Source organism: Sminthopsis crassicaudata, chromosome 1, assembly GCF_048593235.1.
Source record: "Sminthopsis crassicaudata isolate SCR6 chromosome 1, ASM4859323v1, whole genome shotgun sequence".
NCBI classification, from domain to species: Eukaryota; Metazoa; Chordata; class Mammalia; order Dasyuromorphia; family Dasyuridae; genus Sminthopsis; species Sminthopsis crassicaudata.
This window is the reverse complement of record NC_133617.1, coordinates 141,314,048-141,332,987: the sequence shown is the minus strand read 5'-3', so window position 1 is coordinate 141,332,987 and position 18,940 is coordinate 141,314,048. Positions and strand designations below refer to the sequence as shown.

At 37.0% G+C, this 18,940-nt stretch overlaps 1 protein-coding gene across 5 annotated transcripts in view; it reads right to left on the bottom strand.

Moving 5' to 3' along the window:
• Window positions 1-18,940, bottom strand: part of RGS22 (regulator of G protein signaling 22) — a 171,562-nt gene that overhangs the window by 109,151 nt on the left and 43,471 nt on the right. For all 5 annotated transcript variants that reach the window (XM_074268265.1, XM_074268270.1, XM_074268255.1 and 2 more), the window contains 2 exons: window positions 6,544-6,765; window positions 572-657 (listed from right to left, as the gene is read on the bottom strand). In XM_074268265.1, the coding sequence (XP_074124366.1) occupies window positions 572-657; window positions 6,544-6,765 (308 nt within the window). The remainder of the gene's footprint in view (window positions 1-571; window positions 658-6,543; window positions 6,766-18,940) is intronic.

The window sequence follows — 18,940 nt, the reverse complement described above, 5'->3', positions numbered from 1 at the left end:
TTTAAGGCCAAGGGGAAAAGAAGTATGTGATGTTCTAATATGGCCTGGTATCCTTTTTCTTCCACCTTAATCCATATACATAATCATTAATCTGATAAACCATTCCAATTTAGGGTTTTCTAATTATATGAAATCCCATTTTATTTCTGCAAGTTTCACAGAACATAGTATTCAGAATTATGTTAAGAAGCATATTTCTTAGATTTGGCTTACTTAAAGATCTTTTTTAGAAAGAGTAAAGACTCTCAAGAATAAGTAAAAGTAAAATGTTTATGTTCTAATGAGAAAATAGCTAACAAAGCTTATAGAATCACTAAAATGTATATGGGTTAAAGAAGAATTCTAATCTATGAGCCTTTTATTAGAAAAATGTTTTTAAATGAATAAAATACAAAGCATTACAAAGGAAACCAATCATACTGAAAAAAAATTATCTAAATTGTGTTTTCAAAAATCGCTTCACACAGGGTTAAAGGTTGGGCACGTAAGTATCTTGAAAAAGTAGGACAAAAATTAAGTTAAAAAAGAAAATTTCAGATAGATTTTAAACATTTATTAAGCATAATAATACCTGTATTCAAAGTAACAATCACTTTCCAGAAACGCTGGAAGTCTCTCTTTCTTAATCCATTGGATACTTTGTTCACGGTTGAGAGACTATTAGAGACAGAGAAACAGAGAGAATAAAAGTAATTAAAAAAAAAAAAATTGCTATGGGTCTTGACACTAACAAGTTACTGATTGACTATATCAATTTACTAACCATTACTATTAGGGCAAGAGCAGACATAAATTGAGTCATCCATTTAAGCCCCTTGGTACAATGAGGAGTGTTTTGATACCCTGGAGCCTATATATATATATATATATATATATATATATATATATATATATATATATATATATATATATATATATATATATATATATATATTAGCTAAACTTCTAAATCTTATTCTTCCACTTTATTCAATTCAACTCAGTAAACATCTATTAAGTAGCTAATTTTCATCTTCAGTGATCGAAGGGGATGGAGCTTCTATCTTTTTAGTAACCCAGGGCCTATAAAGAGAATCTATGTGTATTTTCATGCCTGATTTGCTCCATCTCATTTGTGATATGAGTTTGGCTAACCTACATTTTAGAAATAGGAGCTGTTAGAAGTGAGACACAAAATATGTATACAAAGACAAAAACAAAATAAGTCTGAACTCAAAAACATCAAGAAGATGTCAATCAAGATTAACTACTTATAGTAGTTAAGACATTCATCTCTTCTCAAGATCTTCTAGATAAAATAAGAGTGTTTCTAGAATTCTTCCTCCTACCACCAATTCATCACAATCCACACAGATGCCAAAGTAATTATTTTTGAGCTCATACACTAGGCTATCTAATGGAGCAGTAGATGGCATATTGGATAGATTACTCAGGAAAACCTGAGTTCAAATTCAGCCTCAGACACAAATTATGACCCCAGGCATGTCACTTAGCCTATTTGCCTCAGTTTCCTTACTAGTAAAATGGGGATATCACCTACTCTTCCAGGACTGTTGTAAGGATCAATGGATAAAAATTATAAGGCATTCAGTACAGTGCCTGGCACATTGTAAGCATTATATAAAAGTTAGCTATTATTTAGCCACCAAACTGGATCCATACCACTTAAGAGTCATAGGTCTAGAACCTCTTTTCATCCTCAACACCATCTAGGGGAGAAAATCAGGCCTTTCCTCAAGCCTTGGCCAGTCTACAATGCTATGTGGTTAGCAAAGAGATTATTAATTCCTCCTCTCTGAATCCCTGTAATTCAAGAGTTGTAGACTTCCTTTCTCTGCTGCCATCCTGGCTTACTACTTCTTGTTTTAAATTAAACCTTTTTTTATTTTCAAAACAGAGGCAGAGATAATTTTCAATATTCACCCTTGCAAAACCTTGTGTGTAATGGGTTGGAACTCTGGGGAAATATATTTAAGGCTCAGTATGATTGATTTAATCCTACAACAAGGTGTTAACTCAGTCAAACTGATGAGATAATGGTTCTCTAATTTACATATACTTAGTACTTAGCATGGTGATGTAATAGTTCTACAATTGATGTAATTGTAAAAAGTATTTAAACTGAGGACAAAGTCAGCCACAGACATTCCATCTTTGATTAGCTTCCTGGTGGTTTGATCCTGTCTCCTGCACTTTGAGAGAGAAGACTTGACCACCATCCTGGTGGCTCTCCTGCCTCCAGTATTCCTCCAAGACCCATTCTGGAGGACCTTCGGACCAGCCTTGGTTTCAGCAGCATAATCACCACAAGAATAGTCAGGAATAAAATATATAGAGAACTGACCCTAATTTATAAGAAATCAAACCATTCTCCAATTGATAAATGGTCAAAGGATATGAACAGACAATTCTCAGATGATGAAATTGAAATTATATTCACTCATGAAAGAGTATTCCAAATTACTACTGATCAGAGAAATGCAAATTAAGACAATTCTGAGATATCATTACATACCTGTCAGATTGGCTAAGATGACAGGAACAAATAACAATGAATGTTGGAGGGGCTGTGGGATAGCTGGGACACTGATGCATTGTTGGTGGAGTTGTGAAAGAATCCAGCCATTCTGGAGAGCAATTTGGAACTATGCCCAAAAAGTTATCAAACTGTGCATACCCTTTGATCCAGCATTGCTGCTATTGGGCTTATATCCCAAAGAAATACTGAGGAGGGGAAAGGGACCTGTATGTGCCAAAATGTTTGTGGCAGCCCTTTTCGTAATGGCTAGAAACTGGAAGATGAATGGATGTCCATCAATTGGAGAATGGTTGGGTAAATTATAGTATATGGAGGTTATGGAATATTATTGCTCTGTAAGAAATGATCAGCAGGAGGAATACAGAGAGGCTTGGAGAGACTTACATCAACTGATGCTGAGTGAAATGAATAGAACCAGAAGATCGCTGTACACTTCAATGCTGTATGAAGATGTATTCTGATGGAAGTGGATATCTTCAACATAAAGAAGATCCAACTCACTTCCAGTTGATCAATGATAGACAGAAATAACTTACACCCAGAGAAGGAACACTGGGAAATGAATGTAAATTGTTAGCATTACTGTCTATCTACCCAGGTTACTTACACCTTCGGAATCTAATACTTAAATGTGCAACAAGAAAATGGTATTTACACACATATGTTGTAGCTAGGTTATATTGTAACACATGTAAAATGTATGGGATTGCCTGTCATCTAGGGGAGGGAGTAGAGGGAGGGAGGGGATAATTTGGAAAAATGAATACAAGAGATAATGTTATTAAAAAAAATTACTCATGCATATATACTATCAAAAAAAATTTATAAATAAAATTTAAAAAAAAAAAAAAAGAATAGTCAGGAATAAAGTCCAAAGTCTTTGTAGTCCCCTTCACATTCTATCTCCTGCAATTTCCTGGGGCCAGGCTAGCTTTCTGGAGGAATAGGTCTTGGTTTCAGTGAAGGAATGCAGGAGGCAGGAGAGCCACCAGGACAGTGGTCAAGTTTTCTCTGTCTGGCTGAGTTTGTCCCCATAAACTTTATTACATCATTACAGTATTTTGAGTATAAACCAATCATTATATCACTAGGGAACCATTATTTGTTGTAAGATTAAATCAATCATACTGAACTAGAGAACTATTAATCATCATGCTAAACTAGATAACCATTGTCTTATCAATTCCACTGAGTTAACACTTTTCTCAAGAGTTCTGGGCCCATTATACTTAGGCTCCAAATTTTTCTCCCAATCCCTTCCCTAGAAAAGAAGTAATCCCATATATGTTAAACAAAAAAAAAAAAAAAAAAGAGGAAAATGCTATATTGTGATCCATACTCAGTTCCCACAGTCTCTCTCTGGGTGTAGATGGCTCTCTCCATCACAAGAACATTGGAACTGGCCTTAATCATCTCATTGTTGAAAAGAGCTACATCCATCAGAGTTGGTCATTGTACAATCTTGCTGTTGCCCTGTACAGTTATCTCTTGGTTCTGCTCATTTCACTTACCATCAGTTCATGTAAGTTTCTCCAGGCCTTTCTGTATTCATCCTGCTGATCATTTCTTATAGAACAATAATACTCCATAACATTCATATACTTATTCAGCCATTCTCCAACTGATAGGCATCCTCAATTTCCAGTTCCTTAACACTACAAAAAGAGCTGCTATATTTTTGCCCATTTGGGTCCTTTTCTCTTTTTTATGATCTCTTTGGGATATTGGAGGCACTGCTCAGATCAAAGAGTATATATATACAGTTTAATACTGGCTTACTACTCCTTATTTGACTCAATAACCTTATTCTCCTCTGCCCTCCCCTCCCACAAAAGACTCTATTGTTAACAAATTGCCCTCCTCTTAGACCTGCTCCTTTCATAATCCTCCCATGTTTTTGTGTTAAAAAAAACTGACTACCTCAAGAAGAAAGTGAATTGCTGGCCACCCATCCTAAAACTAGATGTATCTTCTCTCATGACCCTCAACACACTGGGCCAGGAGAAAGGAGTAAGCATATACTTGGTTGCTCAGTACTACTGCCAGACCCTCCTTTTTCTTCAGACTCATATAAGTCCCTCTCTTTTGTAAAGGCTAACTCTTCTATTTATGCTTTCAGCACATTCTCTTCTGTAGTTACCTGTTTAAGCATCCCTTCTTCTGTTTCTAACTTCTGTTCCTTTTATCCAGTGGTTCATTCCTACTACCTCTACAAACTTTGCCATATTTTCCCCAACATCAAAAAACAAAACAAAACAACAACAACAAAAAAAAACCAACCCCCCCCAAAAAAATTCCTTTGATTCTATACTCTAGAGTAATTATTTCATATCTCTCTTTCCTTTCACTGACAAATTCCTAGAAAATGCTAGATTCATGTCTTCACTGTGTCATATCCAAGCTCTTTTCAACCTTTTGCAATTTGGCTTCCAATAAATTACTTGATTGAAACTGTTCTCTATGATTTCTTAACTGCTAAATCCATTGGACTTTTCAATTCATTAATAAGCTTTTGTACCATGATCCAGACATTGTCTTTGACAAAAGGAATAAAAATACAAAATTGAGATTATCCCTATACTTAAGGGAACATTTTCTAGGAGTTCGTCTATGAAATGTAGAAGGAGAATAGAATTATTCTTTATTGTGACTATTTGTTAAGCATAGAAAAGATCTGGATATGATTGTAGACAAAAAAGAAGAAGCCATTTTTAATCTTTCTAACCCCTTTGCAATTACTTGAACACTGCTAACCATCCCCTTGGATACTCGCTTTTTCGTTGATTTTAGTAACATTGTTCTCTAATGGTGGTTCTCTTGTTTGGCTGTCCCTATATATCCTGCTCTTATACATGGATGTATAGCAGCATTTAGGAAAGTGCTATACTTTAGAACTGTACATTATGAAGATCAATTTGACAGAATAAGCTTCAGTGAAGAGAATAGAAGACTATTGTTCCAGGTGTGAAAAGTGATGAGGGCCAGTCCCAGAGGACGAAAGGGAGTTCATACAAGAGATGTTAGAAAGGTAAAAACAAAAGAATATGGCATCTAATTAGATATGGAAGGAGGAGTGAAAGAAAATGAGGAATTAAGGATAAATACATTGCAAATATACTTGACTAAGAGGACAGGGGTATCATTCACAATAATAGGAAGAAAGAGAGAGAGAGAGAGAGAGAGAGAGGGAGAGGGAGAGAGAGAAGTTGAAGTATTGGACATGTTGAGTTTAAAATATATGTGACACAGTTTGAAAAACCCAACAGGCAGCTAAAGATGTAAATTTGAGAATCATCTGCATATAGATAATTGAAACAATATGTAAAGAGAAAAGGCCCAGGACAGAAGGCTGGGGGATACCAAATAATGCAGAAGGAACTAAATATCCAAAACAAAAGATAGGAGAGCCAGGAGAAGACCATGTCACAAAAAGCTAGAGAAAAAAGTTTCAAGAATAAGACGGTGATGATTAGTTATCAAGAGCTTGCAGAAAAGTCAAGGAGAATGAGAACTGAGAAAAGGTCATTAGATTTTTTTAAAAATATATTTAATTTGTTCTAATTGTTGAAGTCCTCCTTCTCACCCTCCTACTCTAACCTGATCCCAAATGGAATTGAGGGATAGGAGAAAACAAGCATACACAGTTAAGTAAAAGATCTTTCCACTATGACCATGTTTTTTAAAAGTTGTTTTATTTTACATTCTCCTCTCAGGAGGTAGGCAGCATGGTTTATCATCAATCCTCTGCAATTCCAGTAGAGAAAATAGGAAATAGAAGGACCTATGGCAGTTTTCTAAGGGATGTTAGAAAAAAAAAGGGAGAAATATAGGAAAATAGTGAGAATGGATGAATCAAGTGAGATTTGTTATTGTTTTGAAGAGAGAGTCATAAGCACTTTGTAGGCAGTAAGCAATAATGGAAAAGGACCTGTCAAGACCTATAACTTAATTCCAACTAATACTTTATTTGGGTAATTAATTTTAATTTAAATGTAGTTTCTTACCATAATATTATAGTTGATCTTTATAGTGCTTTGTTTAGGAGGGATATTTAGTTTATTAGGTATCATATCACATTTTTCTTTCCTTACAACATCATAAATGGGATTTCGAGGTTTTTGTTCACGTAGAATTCGTTTCAGTTGCTTTTCTAGAATATTTGGGGCATCATTAAGTACTTCAAAAACTCCATAGTCCACATTGAATCTAATTGCCTCTGAAAAAGTCTGAAAAATAAATGTTTTAAATATTATATTTTAAAAAAATAATATATATACATATATACATATGAAAAGAAATTAAAAAGAATTTTTAAAATTTTCCAGAACATCAAATTCCTATTTAGAAGGCATGTGAAAAGATTAAAAAGTTATTGGCCTGAGACTACTTTAGTTTCATAAATTAAATTAAGCCATTGGATAGAATTAGGGAATACCATAGCAGTAATTCTCCCATCTGGCTACCTCACCTAAGCTATCTGCATTTAATAAACTTGCAGAATTTGGTTTCAGTGATAGTCTTATTGGAAGTATGAATCACTAGGAAAGAATGAGAGAGGAAAGAAGACTTTTACACCATTACATTCTCCTCTTATCCAAAAGGAAATCTAGATTTACTAGTAAAATATTTGATTTATTTAGAATCATAACTTTTGTTGAAAGAATTTCATCTTCTAAGTCATCTGATAACTTCCTTACATGTACACTTAAATTACATGGACATAATTATAATGTTCAATATGAAAATCAGACATAAATTGAAAGATCTCAGGGCTGATGGTCAAATTCAACAAATAATGCTTCACAAATATGATTAATAATAAATATAAACAAAAATTAGCCTAAAGGAAAATAAACTGAGTGATTTTATAATAATAGTGAAGACCTAAGTTCAAATCCAGCTTCAGCCACTTGATAGCAATGTGGTTTCAGGTTAACCCTTTGTTTCCTCAGAGATAAAATAGGGATAATAATAGCACCCCCTAAGGTTGTTATGAGGATCAAATGATGTTAAAGTTGTAAAATGCTTAGTACAATGTCTTGATTAGTTAGCATTATACAAGTGTTAACTTTCATCATCATCTCAATACTTGAGAGTATAGGCATAAATGGACTATTCCTTAAAATAATTAGGAGCATATATTTAAAATGGTCAATAAACATCATATATAATGGCAATAAACTGAAACCTTTCCCAGTAAGATGAGGAGTGAAACAAGGCTGCTCATTATCACCATTACTATTCAATATTGTATTAGAAATGCTAGCCTCGGCAATAAGAGTTGAGAAAGAGATTAAAGGAATTAGAGTAGGTAATGATGAAACCAAACTATCACTCTTTGCAGATGATATGATGGTATACTTAGAGAGCTCCAAAGATTCTGCTAAAAGGCTATTAGAAATAATTCATAACTTTAGCAAAGTTGCAGGATACAAAATAAATCCACATAAATCCTCAGCATTTTTATACATTACCAACAAAATCCAACAGCAACAGATACAAAGAGAAATTCCATTCAAAATAATTGTTGATAGTATAAAATATTTGGGAATCTATCTACCAAAGGAAAGTCAGGAATTATAGGAGCAAAATTACAAAACACTTGCCACAAAAATAAAGTCAGATTTAAATAATTAGAAAAATATTAAGTGCTCTTGGATAGGCTGAGAGAATATAATAAAGATGACAATAATCCCTAAACTAATCTATTAGTGCTATACCAATCAGACTCCCAAGAAACTATTTTAATGACCTAGAAAAACTAACAACATAATTCATATAGAAGAACAAAAGGTTGAGAATTTCAAGGGAATTAATGAAAAAAAAAAATCGAATGAAGGTGGCCTAGCTGTACCTCATCTAAAAATATATTATAAAGCAGCAGTCACCAAAACCATTTGGTATTGTCTAAGAAATAGACTAGTTGATCAGTGGAATAGGTTAGGTTCACAGAACAAAATAGTGAACAACTATAACAATCTAGTGTTTGACAAACCCAAAGATCCCAATTTTTAGAATAAGAATTCATTATTTGACAAAAACTACTGGGAAAACTGGAAATTAGTAAGGCAGAAATTAGGCATGGACCCACACTTAACACCACATACCAAGATAAGATCAAAATGGGTCCATGATTTAGGCATAAAGAATGAGATCATAAATAAATTAGAGGAACATAGGATAGTTTACCTCTCACACTTGTGGAGAAGAAAGGAATTTGTGTCCAAAGGAGAACTAGAGATCATTATTGATCACAAAATAGAAAATTTTGAATACACCAACTTAAAAAGCCTTTGTACAAACAAAACTAATGCAAACATGATTAGAAGGGAAGTAACAAATTGGGAAAACATTTTTACAGTTAAAGGTTCTGATAAAAGCCTCATTTCCAAAATATACAGAGAACTGACCCTAATTTATAAGAAATCAAGCCATTCTCCAATTGATAAATGGTCAAAGGATATGAACAGACAATTTTCAGATGATGAAATTGAAACTATTTCCACTCATATGAAAGTGTTCCGAATCACTATTGATCAGAGAAATGCAAATTAAGACAACTCTGAGGTATCATTACACACCTGTCAGATTGGCTAAGATACAGGAACTAATAACAATGAATGTTGGAGGGGCTGTGGAAAAACTGGGACACTGATGCATTGTTGGTGGAGTTGTGAAAGAATCCAACCATTCTGGAGAGCAATCTGGAATTATGCCCAAAAAGTTATCAAAATGTGCATACCTTTTGATCCAGCAGTGCTACTCCTGGGCTTATATCCCAAGGAAATACTAAAGAAGGGAAAGGGACCTGTACGTGCCAAAATGTTTGTGGCAGCCCTTTTCATAGTGGCTAGAAGCTGGAAGATGAATGGATGTCCATCAATTGGAGAATGGTTGGGTAAATTATGGTATATGAATGTTATGGAATATTATTGTTCTGTAAGAAATGACCAGCAGGATGAATAGAGAGAGGCTTTGAGAGACTTACATCAACTGATGCTGAGTGAAATGAGCAGAACCAGAAAATCATTATACACTTCAACAATGATACTGTACGAGGATGTATGCTGATGGAAGTGGATATTTTCAACATAGAGAAGAGCTAATCCAATTCCAATTGATTAATGATGGACAACATCAGCTACATCCAGAAAAGGAACACTGGGAAATGAGTGTAAACTGTTATTTTTACCATCTGAATCCAATTCTTCCTGTGCAACAAGAAATTCGGTTCTACACACATATATTGTATCTAGAATATACTGTAATATATTTAACATGTATAAGACTGCCTGCCATCTGGGGGAGGGAGTTGGGGGAGGAAGGGAAAAAATCTGAATAGAAGTAAGTGCAAGGGATAATGTTGTAAAAAATTACCCATGCATATGTATTGTCAAAAAAAAAAAAGTTATAATTATAAAATAAAATAAAAATTAAATAAAAAAATAAAAAAAGATAAATACCAAAAAAAAAAAAAATAAATAAATTAACAATTAAAGCTATTCCAAAGTGGGAGAAAAAAAAACAAAACAAATATGGGCAACTATGTACTTATTGGTCAAGTTCAATTTCATGGGTAGATCTCCCGTTTAGAATGTAAGACTCTCGGCCAATGAGGATGAGAGTCAGTGGTGGGAGGGGGCGTTTTGCGTTAGGGATTAAAGGTGCTGTCCTGCCCACAGGAGGTGCTTCCTCTCTTCCATGTCTACTCGAGGAGTGGGACGCCCGATTCTTGCAAGGACGTACAATAAACTTTGCTTTTCTCTAGAGCTCTCTCCAGCTTTTTTTTTTATTATATGGTGATCCCTCACCATTTCCGTACCACACAGATATGACAGAATAGGAGGAGGCAGGGATAAGATGAGTAATGAGAAAATAAACAGAGACACATATGACCTTGAAGTAAAGGATGGTGATAAGACGAGGGAGGAGAAAGCAAACAGAGGGAAGGTAACTTCTGTCTCCGAGGCATGGCCCTCCCCCTCGTCCCCCACCCTCCCTGAGGAAATCTGTCTTTCCCTCAGTGCCCGCTTGTGAAGGTTTTGCAGATTCCCAGACAAGTTCAGGACAAATAATACAGAAAGCTGTAAAGTATAAAAGAAATGAGGATCAAATGCAATATGATGCAGCAGTAGATGCAGCAGTGTCCCAGTGTGCCCAAACAGCATTTAGCAAAATTCAAGCTTCTGGAAAGCAGAAGCCCTCAATGGCTAGGATTAAACAGGGCCCAGATGAAATTTTTCCTGATTTTGTGGCCCACCTACAGGTGGCTGTTAAGAGGTCTGTGGGCAGAGGAGAAGCCTCCAGCCTTCTTATGCAGAAATTGGCAATGAAGAATGCTAATACTAACTGCCAGAGGGCTATGCCTACTATAGATAGAGAAGCTGGCCTGGAAGAGATGATAAAGAGTTGAGAATGTTGGCTCCAGTGCCTTTCAAATGGATGCCCTTGCAGCTGCTATATCTAAAGAGATTGCAGAAGACCTGCCCTGGCAGTTTGCAGACAAATGGGATATTCTAACCCCTGGTGGTTGCAAGTTTCAGATACAATCTATGGGGCAGGGACATATTGAAGGCTTGTGGGGCCTCAGTTTATATGCAACATGCACAGGATTTTTAATTGGGGTCATTGGGTGTTTGGTGGTGTTTCATATCATGCCCACACCATTAACATAGAAATCTAACACCCTGGTTTGGGTACCTCATGGCCTTTCTCAGTTTATAAAACCTGAACCTTATGTGAAATTATAAAACAACAGTTGGAGGCTGAACATATAGGATCAATGTCCAGCCCATGGAATAGCCTTGTATTTATTAAAAAGAGAAAATCTGAAAAATTCATAATGTTAGTGGACCTTAGGGTCGTTAATGCTACTATTGAACCTAAGGGAGCCCTACAGACTGGCATGCCATCTCCTAATCTAGTACTCACTGGCTGGCTTGTTACAGTAATAGACATACAAGATAGTTTCTTCTCCATCCCTCTGGACCCAGAGGATAAGAAAAGATTTGTTTTTACCATTGCCTCTATAAACAATGTAGGACCTGATTTGCACTACCAATAGAAAGTTCTCCCCCAAGGGATTTGTTGTAGCCCCATTTTGTGTCAGGTGTACATAGTGCAAGTACTAGAGCCAATTAGGAAGGCGTGGCTTCATGCCATGATACTGCCTTATATGGATGATATACTGCTGTCAATGAGCAGCGGGAAAATCTATCTGCCCTGCTTAAAGAGACCATGAGCATTCTTGCTCCACATGGACTGGTGAGCCCCAGGAAAGATCCCATATAAGTATCCCATTATTTCCCTGGGACTCCACATGGGGATATCTACAGTTACTAATCAGATACCTACCTTACAATTAGACAAGGTGAATACTCTAAACCTATTTCAGAAACTAGTTGGACAAATTCAATGGTTAAGGGCTCATGTCCTTATTCTTATTTCTTTGATGCAGCCTTTATATGACATCTTGAAAGGATGTAAAAGATACCCAGAGCCCATTAACATCATCAGACAGTTTATATGCTGTCCAAGTGCTCAGAGGCATTGAGAATACAGTCCTACAGCCTCAGAATTCTTCAAGTGCTAACCTTCTTGATGAATTGCAACTGATTTTACAGACTAGGAAACATCCCATTTACATCCTGCATGTATATTCTCACCAATGCTGTGCAGGAGACATATTTGTTGGCAATGAGGTGGTGGACTGTGCTTTACAATGCTCCCTTCTCATAGTCACCACACCTCCTGAATGTGCCCATGATTTTCTCCACTTATCCGCTAATTCTCTACAAAGCCTTTATAACCTCACTTGGGAACAAGCCCAACAGATAGGGAAGCAGTGTGTGCTCAGTTTCTCCCTCCTCCGCCTAATAAAGGAGTTAATCCCAGGAGTTTATTCCCCAATGATTTGTGGCAAATGAACGTGACACATGTGGGCCGTGTGTCCATCCACATCTTTATTGACACTTATTCTAGATTCCTTTGGGCCACAGTGGCCTCCTGTGAGAACACTCCTTCAGTCATTAAACATTTGTATAATTGTTTCTCCTCTCACTGAGTTCCTAATACCATAAAGACCAACAATGGGCCAGCTTATACCTCTAAGCAGATGGCCATCTTCTTTGCCACATTCACCATTAAACATGTTATAGGGATTCCCTATAATCCACAGGGTCAGGCCCTGGTGGATGGGCCCATCATACTCTGAAGGCCACCTTTGTTAAACATAAAGGGGGAGTAAATAGACAGAGCACGATAGCCCACACAGGCGAACATGGATAAGACTTTATGCTTACAATTTTTTTGTGCCTGGATAGGGATACCAGCCTCTCTCCAGGAATGATACATTTGGCACAATCTTATAGACAGGACAAAACTAAGCTCCATAAAAACTGTGCTTCAAGTGCTAGAAATATTCAAAAGATCTTTTGGAAGAATGAGGAAGGACGTTGGCAAGGTCCATCCTTAGTACTTTGGAGAGGGCTAGGATATTTATGTCTTGCATTTCCCGATGGGGAAGGCTACTGGATTCCAGAAAGAAGGACAAGGAGAGTTTCCCCTATTAAAACAGGGGCTGAAGAAGAGGAGAAGATCCAAGAGATGCCCAAAAAAGCACCATAGCAGAGAGATGACTACCCTTGCCAGACTAAGTTAGTGAATGGATCCAACATACTTCCTTTCCCAACCCCTTCTATTGTATCCCATGGGCTCTATGTAGCCATTTTTGTATTGTTGCTTCTTTTGCTTTTGCCTACTTTGCTAGGATACTTTATATATATTCTTAAAAAAAAAAAATTCTTTAGAAGTGCTTATGGAAGAGCTTCTCATTTGTCAACATGAGAACATTTGGCTTTATTAATAAAAGAGGGGGAGATGTAAGGGTTACAAAGCCTCAAGAAGCAAGGAATGCAGTTCAAGGCATGTGGGAGGACCTGAGGGATAAGAGGTTCCTATGTGCAGGCGAGTCCTACGTGGAGGTGGGGCATAGCCCTAAGAGGCGGTGTCTGATTCCAGGTACCACGCCTCCCTCCTTAGTGCTCTCAAAGCCTAGCACGCCTTCCTCCTCCTTCTTGAGCCAATCCCATTATGCCAGGTCCTAGAGGATTTCCCCCTTTCCCCCATATCATCAGTGGGGTATAAATATATGCTATCTAAGAATAAAGTTCTCTTTTGCTTCACCCCTACCTCCTGGTGGTCTCTATGGAATCTGGGTTGGTGCCCGAAGACAGGTAAGTGTGGCCTAGCCGTGCCATTGGCAGACGGGCATTAAGAGTAGCTCAAAGGGGAACTACCAGGTTAGAGTAGTCCATCGGGGTGTAACACCTTTTGTGTGTTGTCTTTTTCTATTAAGTTATAAGATCCTTGGAAGGGACTATGTTTTCCTTCCTTAATTGTATCCCAAGTGCCTGGCACAGATTAGATTTATAATGTTTACTGAATTGAAATGGTTTCAGAAAAACTTAGAAGACTTTAGCAAATTGTTGCAATGTGAGCAGACCCAGGAGAACAATCTTTATAGAAACAACAATATTGTAAATATAAACAACTTTCAAAGACTTAGTGTAGACTTGTTGACTTGAAAGAAGGTTTTAAACACACATTGTGGGAATTGTGATAATCAAAGAAAAGAAATTACTGTAGTAGTGAAAACCCAATTAATATTAGATATTTAAAATCTGTAGTTGATCCAATTAATATCTTCCACTAGGACTTGAATTCAATGCAAAGGTAGGCACCTCTGAGAATGATGGTGAAAGAAGCTAATAAATATGATTGGGAGTAAGGAATGAGAGGATTAGGCCTATAATTTAACATCCATATGTCAAAACTAATCTCTTTAATGGAGACAGGATGCTGGACATATTGAGGACCAAATAAAAATTACAAAAAAAGAAAAAGTGATTACTTTTTGAGACAGGAAAACATTTGTTATTGATGTAGATTGAATAAACTGAAAAATTCATGATCTTTTAAAGCAGCTGAAGTTAGTGCTACCCCTTTGAGATGGATATCTGAAGGTGAAACAGGAGTTTTTACTCCTCTTACAGTTGAAAAAATACCCATCAATCTGTGGGGAAGACACATTTTATAACAATTAGGGTCAAAAATGAGTATTTCAGTTTTTTAGGCAGGGCTGCTATTGAAGGCCTGCCAACACTTTCACCTGTTCCTATCCAATGGAAAATAGATACACCATTGTGGATAGAACAGTGGCCCTTAGGTAGCGATAAAATTCAGGCCTTATAAGACATAGGAGAGGAGCAACTTGACCAAGGACACTTACAACCTTCTCTAAGTACTTAGAATTCCCCAGTATTTGTTGTAAAAAAGAAATCTGGAAAATGGAGGACATTGACTGATTTAAGAAAGGTAAATGAACAGATGGAAACTATGAGAACTCTTCAACCTGGACTTCCATCTCCTACTCAATTGCCTAGAGAATGGCCTCTTTGGGTTATAGACATTAAGCATTGTTTCTATTCTATCCCTCTAGACAAGGATATGAAAAAATTTGCCTTCTCATTGCCCAGAGTTAACTTAGCTGAGCCTTATAAAAGATATGAATGGACAGTTTTGCCACAGGGAATGAAAAACAGCCCTATTATGTGTCAAATGTATGTTGCTGCTGCTCTTACTCCAGTAAGAAAAGCATTTCCAAAAGTAATGTTATTACATTACATGGATGATATATTGGGATGTGCACCTGAGGAACAAATGTTAGAAGCATCTCTACAAAAGACCATAGAAATGCTAAGGAATTATAAATTGCACATAGCTCCAGAAAAAAATTCAAAGACATGCCCCTTTTCAATATTTAGGATATGAAGTATATCCTAAGGTGTTTACAATACAAAAACTCTCCTTAAGAGGAATACAGAGAGGCCTGGAGAGATTTACATCAACTGATGCTGAGTGAAATGAGCAGAACCAGAAGATCACTGTACACTTCAACAACAATACTGTATGAGGATATATTCTGATGGTAGTGGAAATCTTCAACATAAAGAAGAGCCAACTCACTTCCAGTTGATCAATGATGGACAGAGGTAGCTACACCCAGAGAAGAAACACTGGGAAGTGAATGTAAATTGTTAGCACTAATATCTGCCTGCCCAGGTTACATGTACCTTCGGAATCTAATGCTTATTGTGCAACAAGAAAATGGTATTTACACACATGTATTGTATCTAGGTTATATTGTAACACATGCAAAATGTATGGGATTGCCTGTCATCGGGGGGAGGGAGTAGAGGGAGCAGGGGGGATAATTTGGAAAAATGAATACAAGGGATAATATTATAAAAATATATATAATAAAAATTTTAAAAAAAAAAAGTTAATCCACATATATAATAAAAACAAAAAACAAAAAACAACAAAAAACCAAAAACCAAAACTCTCTTTAAGAACAGAGCAACTAGGTGGCGCAGTGGATAGAGCACCAGCCCTGAATTCAAGAGGACCTGAGTTCAACTATGGTCTCAACACTTAACACTTCCTAGCTGTGTGACCCTGGGCCAGTCACTTAACCCCAGCCTTGGGGGTAAAAAAAAAAAAAAGAACAGAGAAGCTAAACACCTTAAATGATTTCCAGAAATTGATAGGAGAGATATCCAATGGATGTCTCCCATGCTAGGCTTGACTACCTGTCAATTGCAACTATTATATAACATTTTAAGGGGAGACAGTGCTTTAAATTCACCACAATAGCTTACAAAAGAAGCTCAAGAGGCTTTGAGACAAGTTGAACTGGCTTTATCCAATGTGGTTGAAAGAGTTACTCAAAAACCCTTGGAAATATCAGTTTTTGCTACACAAGAGGCACCCACAGAAGTCCTTCATCAAGGAGACAGTGTGATAGAATGGGTGAACCTCCCAGCATAAACAGAACAAAGCCTTACTCCTTACCCAGTTTTTGTAGCTAGAATTTTATTAAAGACCATTAAGCAAGCAGTACAATTATCTGGGATAAGACCTGATAAGATATACACCTTTTATACTAATGCACAAGTTAATGTGTGCTGTGAAACCATCCCAGAGTGGCAAATTTTATTAGCCATGGCTCCAAATTTTACACACGGGTCTCCATTAAAAATAACAGACTGTTACATAATTGGTGATGGATTTTTGAAGAAAAGGTTTCTAAAGTTCCTCTTAAAGGACCAAATATCTTTACAGATGCATCCAAACATAATATTTGTGCTGTATATTTTCGTGACTTAACTATAAAGAGAGTAGTCAGAACTCATTTTCAGTCCACTCAGCAGAATGAATTGTATGCAATCATTCTAGCTCTTGCTTATTATCCGGGAGACATAAATATAATATCTGATTTGGCCTATTCAGTAGGTATGGTACAAAGAATTGCCACAGCCCAAATAAAATTTGTAGCCTCCAATATATAAAAGCTCTTTAAGGAACTTCAAGAGCAAGTAAGAAAGCATCCAGATAAGATTTATATCTTGCATGTCCACTCCCATAGTAGACTTCCAGGTCCTATTTTTTATGGTAATTCAAAGGCACATAGCCTCTAACCATGTTGGCCAATACTCCTTTATTTCAAGAAGCCCAAGAATCTCATTCTAAATATCATCAGGCTGCCCGAGCTTTATGTTTACAATTTGGAATAACAAGAGAAGAAGCTAGGAGCATAGTAAAAGCCTGTACAGCTTGCCTTCCTTTCCATGCTCCCACATGGGAAGAACCCTCGTGGTTTAAGACCTAATGAAATTTGGCAAATGAATGTGACCCATTATAAATCTTTTGGTCATCTATCTTTTATCCATATTGTGGTAGACACCTTTTCAAGATTCACTTTTGTAATACCAGCAGCAAAAGAGACAGCCTGAGTGGTCACTGAATTCCTTATACAAGCATTTGCAATTATGGGTGTGCCACAAGCAATAAAAACAGACAATAGACTTGCATATACTTCTAAACATTTTGTACACTTTTGTGCACAGTATAAGATTTCACATATCATGGGCATACCTTTTAATCCTCAAGGTCAGGCAATAGTAGAGAGAAGAAACAGCCTCCAAAAACAAAAGAAAGGGGGAGCCACTGGTAACCCTAGAGAACTTCTAAATTTAGTTCTCTATACCATTAATTTTTAAATTTTTGACAAAGATGCACTGGCTCTAGCTGACAGGTTTTATAACCCACCAGAAGTACAGTATACCGTGTGAGCAGCTACACTGTCTTTAGATGATTGCCAGGTCATGTGGAGAGACCCAGAAAGTGGTGAATGGAAGGGACTAGATAAATTAACTGCTTGGGGGAGAGAGTTTACTTGTATCTCTACATATGGAGAAGGAATCAGATGGATGCCAACAAGCCGTATTAGCCTTGTCCATTGGAGAGAGATGGAGCAGACCATTGAAACGAAGGAGAAGACCCAAGAAACATTGGGTGGTTCTGTTGCTAACTGTGCCCACCTCTGAAAGAGCCTGGCAGTTATGGTGTTTGACTCATGGACATCAAAAATTGTTGGACTTGAAAGCCTTCAGGAATCATTGGATTCTCTGAGACATGATAAGACTATTGTAGGACTTGAAAGCCCTCAGGAATCATTGGATTCTCTGAGACATGATAAGACTATTGTAGGACTTGAAAGCCCTCAGGAATCATTGGATTCTCTGAGACATCATAAGAATGTTGCAAGACTTCAAAACCTGTAGGGATCATTGGATTCCCTAACATATAAAAAGACTGATGTGGGACTTCAAAAACTTGTGGGGATCATTGGATTCCCTAACATGTGAAGCAATGGACAATAGATTGGTTTTGGACTATCTCTTGGTTGCTGAAGAAGGCATATGTGTGACTGATGTTTATATACCCTCCTTCTAGGACTTCTGGAACTCTTTTACAAGACCATGATGATTTATACTGTTTTATTATATCACTACTTGCATGTACAATTCATGTTTGTTACACCACATCGAGGCTGCACTGACTGTGGAGAGAGTCATCACTAATAGCCTTTGCGTAATTGCTATGTGCTTGTGTAATACCTCCCATGCTGATGGGCTTGTGCATACCTGTTTCTAATAAGATCTTTCAGCCCAGAAACCCGCTAGCAATCCCCACTTCCCTTTGGTGCTTTTCATCTCCCTTCCTGAGAAGTCAGGGAGGGTGTGATCATCTCCTTTTTGGGGTTCTCACGTCCCTGAGAAGTCAGGGATGGCGTGACCACCTGTGGTCTAAAACAAAAGAAAGCGGGAGATGTCAAGGGCTACAAATGAGCAGATGCAAGGTAACCTGGCATGTGAGGCTAATTACCAATTGGACAATTCTCTATTACCACATGTTTGGAGGATGACCCTCCCCAACTATTCTGTGATGGCTGGATTGGTGAGTGTGGACAAAGAAGTGAGATCAGTGGGTGGAGTA